Source organism: Bombina bombina, chromosome 6 (assembly GCF_027579735.1).
Source record: "Bombina bombina isolate aBomBom1 chromosome 6, aBomBom1.pri, whole genome shotgun sequence".
Lineage (NCBI taxonomy): Eukaryota > Metazoa > Chordata > Amphibia > Anura > Bombinatoridae > Bombina > Bombina bombina.
The window spans coordinates 61,396,787-61,407,200 of record NC_069504.1 but is presented as its reverse complement, the minus strand read 5'-3'; the positions used below and the strand labels follow the sequence as shown (position 1 = coordinate 61,407,200).

The 10,414-nt window shown below is 34.2% G+C and overlaps 1 protein-coding gene across 1 annotated transcript in view; it reads right to left on the bottom strand.

Moving 5' to 3' along the window:
* The window catches only part of ITIH2 (inter-alpha-trypsin inhibitor heavy chain 2), a 66,911-nt gene continuing 56,497 nt past the window's right edge, over positions 1-10,414 (bottom strand). Inside the window, exons 16-21 of the mRNA XM_053716430.1 lie at positions 8,317-8,517; positions 7,993-8,106; positions 6,068-6,266; positions 3,976-4,148; positions 1,721-1,832; positions 1-471 (exon numbers count right to left, since the gene is read on the bottom strand). Coding sequence (XP_053572405.1) covers positions 324-471; positions 1,721-1,832; positions 3,976-4,148; positions 6,068-6,266; positions 7,993-8,106; positions 8,317-8,517 — 947 coding nt within the window. The 3' untranslated portion in view covers positions 1-323. The remainder of the gene's footprint in view (positions 472-1,720; positions 1,833-3,975; positions 4,149-6,067; positions 6,267-7,992; positions 8,107-8,316; positions 8,518-10,414) is intronic.

Here is a 10,414-nt window from a genome sequence, read left to right as displayed (position 1 = left end):
TTACATTTGTTATAGTTTATTAAGTGAAAAGAACTGATATCTTGACAATGTGTACAATATTAAAGAAAAGCTGAACTAATCTTGTTAACTTGTTTCTGTAAGACACATATATACCACTCACACAACTGGACTAAATGCAACATTTTGCCATTTCAATTTGAAACATGGAAGTTCTTATATTATGCAACCCGTTATTCCATACTTGTTGAAGGTTTAACCATTTCTCTAAACAGGAGTACAGACAGAAATATTTGCCAAAAAAGAAAAACAAATATAATAAAATAGATTATTTTTTAAAAATCACAAATTTTAAAGTCTGCTCTTCAAGGGCGTTCGAAAACACTGAATAGTTTTGGAACAATGTAGTCTTTGTAATGTCCGTCGATAAAACCTTTCCCGCTGTTGTGCACAAACCAGCACTGGACGTTGGTTCCTTGCTTGGCATCAGAGTGGTAATACTTTTGCATGCCCCTGTAATGAGGAATTTGCAAGTCAGATTATTTTTGCATTCTACAGATTTAACGGTAGAAACATTACTGAACTTCTAGGAAACAAGATATAAAATGCTACAGGGGATCTCACTTTTTTGTAAGACTTTTATTTATTCAATTAAAAAAAAAATCAGTTCCTGCCAGGGGTTACGTCCATTTTAAGCTACATAGTTTAAAACCCGCCAATAATTTATACCCATTGATCCCAGAATTACAATACAGAATTAAAGTTATCTGACAAATTTTGTATGAGCTTTCTCAAAGAAGATCATAGATCTGTTTTATTTAATCCAATGATAGAAAAAAATTTAAAGGACAGCGACTTTTGCATTATTTATAGCATGCGTGTCACTAAAATCATTGAACATATAGAAAACTAACGCTCAAATTAAGATATCAGTAGATTTTTGTTAATTTTACCCCTGGCTACAGTTCTGACTTCCACAGTTGAGGATGTTTTTTTTACACTGTGAATCAGCTGCCTATGCACTAAGCATAAGGGACTTTTTTTCTTTTAAAAGGACAGTCTAGTCAAAATTAAACTTTCATGATTAAGATAGGACATGCAATTTGAAATAATTTTCCAATTAACTTTTATAATCAAATTTGCTTTGTTCTCTTGGTATTCTTTGTTGAAAGCTAAACCAAGGTAGGCTCATACAATAACTTCTAAGCCCTTGAATGCTGCCTCTTATCTCAGTGCAGTTTGACAGTTTTTCACAGCTACATAGCGCTAGTTCAAGTGCATCTACTGTATATGTAACATTGTACTTACTCCCGTGGAGTTATTTATGAGTCAGCACTGATTAGCTAAAATGCAAGTCTGTCAAAAGAACTGAAAAAGGGGGCAGTCTGCAGAGACTTAGATACAAAGTAATCACAGAGGTAAAAAGTATATTCATATAACCGTGTTGGTTATGCAAAACTAGGGAATGGGTAATAAAGGGATTATCTTTCTTTTTAAACAATAAAAATCCCTTTAACATTATGTTCAAAAACACATTTATCATTATAGTAATTAAACGTTTTATCAAGTTAATGACTATGAACATGAAAATGTACCAACCATATGGTCAAAATGTCTGTAAAATGTTTAGCCGTTACAGAATATCCAGGCAGTTTTTTCTGTTTTATCCACTCAACTTATTATCATATGAAGTGTCCAAATTAAACTGCTTTTAACTGAAAATATAAAAATATTCCTTATTGATGACCACGAATGCTCTTACCTTGTAACAGTAAGTTTGTTCCCTTTTACATCCATGGTAGCAATGGGCTTCTCTGGATCTGGACCAGGTCTAATATTGAGGATATTTACCTCTGGAGGGTCCATGAACTGGCCTGAATGAAACACACAGGATTATATATTACACTTCCTAAAAGCAATATTAAAGAATAATGGTCTGGCAAACAGTGTCAGAGTTTGTTCTCTGTTGCAGGGGCCTAGGTTAATTAGGGACCTGTGCACAGTGAAATCCTTGAAAATGTATTTAGTTCAAAACCTATTATTTCTTCGGTGAAGCCTTATCATCATCATTATTGTAATTTATTTATAAAGTACCAACAGATTACACTATTAGCACTATGTCATTAGCTATATGATTGCAGAGTAAAATAAGCTAAGGTAGTACCATGATCTATAAATGGTTGAGGCACTGCCCCCGAGGTAATGTTTCCTGAAAACCACCTTTAATTAAAGTGATCTACAGAACTGATGGACTTCAGGACTTACATGCTAGAGGCCACCACAGTTATTCTATTACCGATAGCTACACCCCACTTTTAGGTTATAATCATAAGAATACCATTAAAGTGATAGAAAATTCTGACTAAATACTTTGCATATTATTAGAATATATCACTAATGTAGGCAAGGTGTAGTGACATGAAGTTTAACATTAATGAATTTTAAGAGACTTTTATGGTAATCTTATTGAAGTCTTTGTTGAATCTGTGCATAGGAGAGCTTGGTAGCAGTAATGCACTACTGGAAGCTAGCTGGGGATTTGTAGCTACAAACATATGCCTCTTATCATTGACTCACCAGATATCTAGCTCCCATAGTGCATTGCTGCCCTTTGGAGCTGACTTTAACTATTTGTTTAATCTCTGCGCATAGGCTAAGCACATAGTCATATGCAAATAACAGAGCAATAATAAACAGTAGAGTATATTTAAGCACTTTTATATCCCTTTAAAATATTTAAACAAATTATGTTAAAGAGACAGTAAAAATTTTCTCATCAAATACTGCTAGTGTTACCTTTAAATATAAAATATGTCATTACATCACAGTCAGAATCACTAGCTTAAATCTTTTACTTTTTGTTATCAGTCTGGGAAATCTCTCCTGTCTCCCACCAAATTTTTTCCTTCAAAGTTGCTTCAGGCGGTACAGCCAACCAGAAGGTGACTTCCCACTCTAATTCACGTGTAATAGTGCGTGGGCTATTCCCTCTCAGACTACTAATAAAAGATAAAATTAAGATAAAAAGTGGTTATTATGACTACCAAGTAAAGCTGTAGTGTATATTTAAAGGAAAGACTAAAAATATAAGATAAGAAACAGTTACTGTCCAAAATGTCTTCATAGTCACCCTGTTTCAGATAATTATGGTTTGCTGGTAACTTATCTGTTTGAAGATTGTTCACAATCATAATATGTCACTTTTGAGTACAAACTGTAATGATTGGTATTGTGAATTGGTGTAAGACAAACTGTTGTTAATGTGGGTTATCTGTACAATGTATATAATTATATATTTAAATACTTTTGTCACTTGTCATGTAAAAAATGTATATACATTAAATTCATACTCCTTTAAAAAATAAGATAAAAAGCTACTCCTTTAAAGGGACACTAAAACCAATTTTTTTTTATTTTATGATTCAGATAGAGCATGCAATTTTAAGCAACTTTCTAATTTACACCTATTATCAATTTTTCTTCGTTCTCTTGCTATCTTTATTTAAAAAGCAGGAATGAAAAGCTTAGGAGACGGACCATTTTTGGTTCAGAACCTGGGTTACATTTGCTTATTGGTGACTAAATGTAGTCACCAAAAAACAAGCGCTATCCAGGGTGCTGAACCTAAAATGGGCCGACTCCTATGCTTACATTCCTGCTTTTTAAAATAAAGATACCAAGAGAACAAAAAAAAATTGATAATAGTAATAAATGAGAAAGTTGCGTAAAATTGCATGCTCTATCTGAATCATGAAAGAAAAAAAAAAATGGGTTTAGCATCCCTTTAAATATCTAGTTCTGCACTCTTTAAAAGCACCAGTATTTAATTTTCTACATTATTCCACTCCAGCTGAGATATATTTCTACATCCGTGGAGTCCCTGAGTTGAAGATTAATGAGGCTGAAGACAGTAGTCAAATGTGTAAACTTAAAAAGTCAGAAATCATCATATAACTCTGAAAAGTAAACCAGTTAGCACTTGCAAAATCTTTAAAAGAAAATATTTGTCTAGTTTACCTATTAAGCCGTGAACAGCGGAGGAGAATTTGTTTGTAGGAGGAACATAAAAACCAAGGAAGTCTACATTCACTGGGTGATTCTTCCAGACGCGGTGCAGAATAACCAGAAACGTTAAATCCCCATCTAGTGTGACTGTAACATTTCCTTCCTTCTTTAGCGATATATTAATTCTAAAAAAGATTTAAAAAAAATAAAAAATTCTAAGAAACTTGTGACACCTAAATATTTTTTACTCATTAATGCTTTTTTGTTCATGCAACAACTCTATTACTATTAAAAAAAAGTCTGAAAAAGTATCAAGAAAAGGGTGTCCCATAGTGTGACACTTTACAAATGTCTTCAATAAAAAGAAGTATAAACTCTCAATTGTACTGTAAGGTAGGCATCTCTTCTTCACATCCAAGACCCTGCATAGCCAGATAGAAAAGGTATCAAGCTAAAATTTGCCTATCTTAAATCATTTGAGAGTCCTCATAGTACTCAAGAGGCTTCCTAGTGATGGAGAGCTTTAGGTCACCGAGCCCTTAGTGCTAACTAATATTCTAGGTTTTATACTTCTTTTTATTGAAGACATTTCTAAACACTATAGGACACCCCTTTGTTTAAAACGTTTTCAGATTCTTAAGTGCCATTCCCTGGATGCAGCAGCAGCTAAAGTGGTGGAAAATATGAGAGTTTTATACTTTGATATATTTTTCATCTTCCCTAATATACACACTTCTAGGGATATCATTTAATATTATTACAGGGGGGGGAAGAGATAACTGATGAGAACATTGCAATTCTACAGCCTTACATCATGAAACTCTTATATCATGGTTCTATATAGTCACTTGTCACTATAGTCATTTAAAGGAATAGTCTAGTCAAAATTAAACTTTCATGATTCAAATAGAGCAAGCAATTTAAAGCAACTTTCTAATTTACTCCTAATATCAATATTTATTTGTTCTCATTGTATCTTTACTTTAATGTAAGCTTAGGAGTTGGCCCATTTTTGGTTCAGCACCTGAGTAGTGCTTGCTGATTGGTGGCTACATTTAGACACCAATCAGAAAGCACCACCCAGGTGCTGAACTAAAAATGGGCCGGCTCATATGATTACATTCTTGCTTTTTCAAATAAAGATAACAAGAGAACGAAGAAAAAAGGATAATAGGAGTAAATTCGAAAGTTGCTTAAAGGGACAGCCAACGCCAGCATTTTTGTTGTTTTAATAGATAGATAATCCCTTTATTACCCATTCCCCAGTTTTGCATAACCAACACAGTTATAATAATAAACGTTTTACCTCTGTAATTACCTTGTATCTAAGCCTCTGCAGACTGCCCCCTTATTTCAGTTCTTTTGATAGACTTGCATTTTAACCAATCAGTGCTCACTCCATGGTAAATTCATGTGCATGAGCTCAATGTTATCTGTATGAAACACATGAACTAATGCCCTCTAGTGGTGAAAAACTGTCAAAATTCATTCAGATTAGAGGCGGCCTTCAAAGTCTAAGAAATTAGCATATAAACCTCCTAGGTTTAGCTTTCAACTAAGAATACCAAGAGAACAAAGCAAAGTTGGTGATAAAAGTAAGTTGGAAAGTTATTTAAAATTACGTTCTCTATATGAATCATGAAAGTTTATTTTGGACTTGACTGTCCCTTTAAAATTGCATGCTCTACCTGAATCATGAAAGTTTAATTTTGACTAGACTATTCCTTTAAATAACAATAATTAGGAAACCATATTTTTTGCAGCATATAAAAATCTCAAGACCAGTCTAGTTTGTCCTTATCTTACTAAAAAAGTAAATCTGATCTATGATGGGAATCAAATGTGAACTTGATGGGGCAGATCTAGTTTGGTATAATTTATCCTGGCCATAATAACTAGAGAACAGATTTGGCACCTTATTTTGGTGCAGGCTGTAAGCATCAGTCCTATGTAATTTTTTTCTCTTTCTTTTTTACACACACTGAAGATACCTTTTGGAGTTAGAAGATGGTTACTTGAGATCTTTGGCTTCAAAATTAGGGACAATTTGAGTTGTCAGTCTCCTTTTAAATTCAAAACCTGTTTCTATCACTTTATGACACACCTGTCTCTCAACATAATAGCTGATTCGGTCCAAGGCAAAATGCTCTTGTAGGATCCGTCTGTTACTGTTATTTTCTGGGTGCTGATCTCAATTTTCAGATTTTGCTCTTTGAAGTGCAATCCAATTGTTCCAAAATAGCTGTTCAGTTTTCCATCTTTAACCTTTTTAGCTCTAACAATTTGTCCATTCACATTGATACCTGCACAGAAAATATAAACATCATTACTGACCATAAGGATGCACCAAAGTCCAAAGAAACCTTATTTTAAAAACTTTTTCAACGAAATAAAAAAAAAAAAAACATTTTTAAATATAAACAATGATCCTTTAGCTACTCCCTACCAAAAAGATGACAAGTATGACCTTATTAAAAAAAGCAAGAACATAATAGGAATTAAAAAAAAAAGTAGTCTGCAAGTGATGCAACCTAAAATAACACCACTATATCCCTTTAAAGGAATAGTCTAGTCAACATTAAATTATCATGATTCAAATAGAGCAAGCAATTTAAAGCAACTTTCTAATTTACTCCTATTATCAATTCTTCTTTATTCTCTTGGTATCTTTATTTGAATGTAAGCTTAGGAGCCAGCCCATTTTTAATTCAGAACCTGGGTAGTGTTTGCTGATTGGTGGCTACATTTAGACACCAATCAGAAAGCGCTACACAGGTGCTGAACCAAAAATGGTCTGGCTCCTAAACTTACATTCCTGCTTTTAAAAATAAAGATACCAAGAGAACAAAGACAAATTGATAATAGGAGTAAATTAGAAAGTTGCTTAAAATTGCCATCTCTATCTGAATCATGAAAGTTTAATTTTGACTAAAATATTTCTTTATTTTTTTTTTATTTTTATTTTAGTTAAAGGGGTATTGTTCTCAAGCCTTTGGCCCATCTAACAAAGCATAGTTTATAATGTAATACTTTTTTTTTTTTTTTTTTTTAAATGTAAGTTGTTTTAATTTAAAAAAAAAATCTATGTTTCTTGTCAGTGTTACAGAGGTGCTTCCTTGGAAGTTTCTTGGACAGAGCTCTGTTCAAAATCGAGTAAATACAACACTGTTTGCACCTTTGAAAGATTGGGGTGCTGCAATAATTACTGGGGGCCCTCTAGAACCCCACACAGCGCTGCCACTTTTTACATTTCAAATATGTTCCAGGTTTTAAAGAGTTGATAACCAAATTACATCCTTAAGCAGAAACCTATTGGTACTTATTGTCGCTCTATATACATCCAAAATCCTAAATGTAGCCACCAATCAGCAAGTGCTACCCAGGTACTGAACCAAAAATGGGCCGGCTCCTATGCTTAAATTCCTGCTTTTTTAAATAAAGATAGCAAGAGAATGAAGAAAAATTGATAAAAGGAGTAAATTAGAAAGTTGCTTAAGATTGCTGCTGTATCTGAATCATGAAAGAAAAAAATTGGCTTCAGTGTCCCTTTAAATCCGTCTCATACTAGTAAATATTTTTAAAATCTTCTTTAACTTTTTGAACATTTAAAATACACTTAATATTTTACTCTTATTTCCTCTTTTTCTTTGTCACATATTTCATACTCTAAGGGGGCGAATTACCCTTGTTTCCGGCGAACCTGAAACAGAAGACCGCTGCTCCATAACTTGTTCGCCCTGCTCTGAGGCCGCGGACAGAAATCAACCCAATCGAATACGATCGGGTTGATTGACACCCCAATAGGCCGCGTATCTGCAGGGGGCGGCATTGCACCAGCATTTCACAAGAACTGCTGGTGCAATGATAAATACGCTGTCTGCATTTATCGATGTGCAGCGGACATGATACGCTATATTGTATCATGTCTGCTCGCACTTACATAAATATGCACCTAAACCTGTTGTCTCTTTTAATTGGCAAACTGTTTAATTGCAGAACTGCAACTTTTTTTGTTTGTTAGTCAATTACCTAATACAGGATCAGACACCATACTCAGGATATTTCCAGGCTGAGCATCCACATTAAAGCAGACATCAGTTTGGCTTTTCTGAACATTTATGATGAAATGAGGATCGCCGTCAACTGACAAAAAAAGGGGACAAAATAAATAATTAAACGATATTGTATTTTTTTCTTTTTATTACAAATACTTACACATTTGTATTACAGTCTCAGAGTGCTGTTCCATGAACGCTGAAATCTGGGTAACAGTTTTTTAATGCATTACAGTTACCTATAGCGACTATAAAATTGTTCTGCTTTAACAAAATAAATAAATACCACAAGACTTACCGTCAGTTACTATTTTTTTTGCAATTGGCGGAGTTGTAGGCTCTGTGGTTGAATCAGTTGGGGGTGCATTAAATGGGCACTTAATTTCCTCCACAGAACCTTTGACCTCTTTAGGGGATGGTTCTGTTGGTACCAATAAAGGGCACTTTGGTATTATAGGTCGCAGTTGAGGAATAACTTTTGTGCCATAAACCAGGGCAGCTGTAAGAAATAAATAATATGGGTTATTCTTCCAACTTTTTAACCTTTCTTAAAAGTAATTTTTACAAATACACAATATAATTGAACAGGAGCGCTGTAGGAGATGTCCGTTTTTAATCATATAATGCACTAATATTTCTGTATGTTTGTGGTGTTCTGATTAAATTTTAGGCAGAGCCTTGCTATTCATTTAACTTTTGGACAGTTATTATTTATATGTTTGCACTTACACACCATATTGTCACTACTTAGTTTTTTTCATTATTATTAGTTTATAATTTCTACACCTCGTATTCACGTTATATCTATGGTATACATAGATTTCTAAGTCTTTTTCTATGCCCACTTTGTATCACCTGTTTATATTGTTTAAACCCACGATTAGGTTTTGTATATCAATAGCAATAACATTATAATCATTTGTTTTACCCACCTTTAGCTACAGCGCTCCTGTTCAATTATATTGTGTCTTTTCCTCTTATACGGTATCTATGATAGGGACCCCTAGGTGTCTCAGGAGTTTGGTGGTTTCACCCTGCGCTCATTATTCATTCCTTTCTGTTTCTAATTTTTACAAATAGCTATTTTTTTTCCAATTCAGTGGTATATAAATGTCACAAAATCCTTTGAAGAGTGTAATATTATTAAAGGCACACTAAACTGCAAACAGTTGTGTAATGTAACATTTTCTCTCCTTAATGTGTTTTATATGATGGAGAGTATTACATTTTTTACAAATAGTCTAACTTTATTTTGTCATTTGAAATTTCTGCTTTTGCATTTTGAATCTGCCACTTATACTGAAAATTTCAATACTGCAGTATTGTCTTAGAAAAGCTATGATGACAAGAGCCAGGACCAGAAATCAAGCTCCCATTGGTGGCGAGAGAAAGCCCAGCACAAATTAAAAGGTGTTCATGCAGTGGCCTCTATTTAACAAAGTCTGGTGGACCTGATCCGACAGTGCGGATCAGGTCCGCCAGACCTCGCTGAATACAGAGAGCAATACGCTCTCCGTATTCAGCATTGCACCGTGCAACGCCGCCCCCTGCAGACTCGCGGCCAACTCGATCGGGTTGAATTTCCGGCGATGTCTGTACGCCTGCTCAGAGCAGGCGGACAGGTTATGGAGCAGCGGTCTTTGTGACCGCTGCTTCATAACTGCAGGCTCGCCAGAAACACAGGGCCTCAAGTTCCATTCGGAGCTTGATAGATAGACCCCAGTATCTTTGAATATAATGGACTCAGTACATTGTCCCTTTAACGAAAAGGTAGATTGGACCTCTGCATTAGTAGCTCATACTTGGGGTCTGATTAAAATATTCAGCATAGAATGAAGCAACAATTATAGATTAAAAGATGTATTTATATTCATTAAAGATAAGCATTTAGTTAAAGGGATAGTAAACTCCAAAAATGTCATTGTTTAAAAAGATAGATAATCCCTTTATTTACCATATCCCAGTTTTGCATAACCAACACTGTTATGTAAATATACTTTTTACCTCTGTAATTACCTTGTATCTAAGCTTCTGCTGACTGCCTTCTTATCTCAGATCTTTTGACAGACTTGCATTTCAGGCAATAAGTGCTGACTCTTAAATAACTTCACATGTGTGAACACAACGTTATCTATATGAAACACATGAACTACTGCCCTCTAGCTGTGAAAAACTGTCAAATGCAGAGGCGGCCTTCAAGGGCTTAGAAATTAGCATATGAGCCTACTTAGGTTTAGCTTTCAACTAAGAATTACAAGAGAACAAAGCAAATTTGATGATAAAAGTAAATTAGAAAGTTGTTTAAAATTACATGACCTATCTAAATCATGAAAGTTTAATTTGGACTTTACTATCCCTTTAAGATCCCAGTTTAGGTATTTGATCAATACTCATAC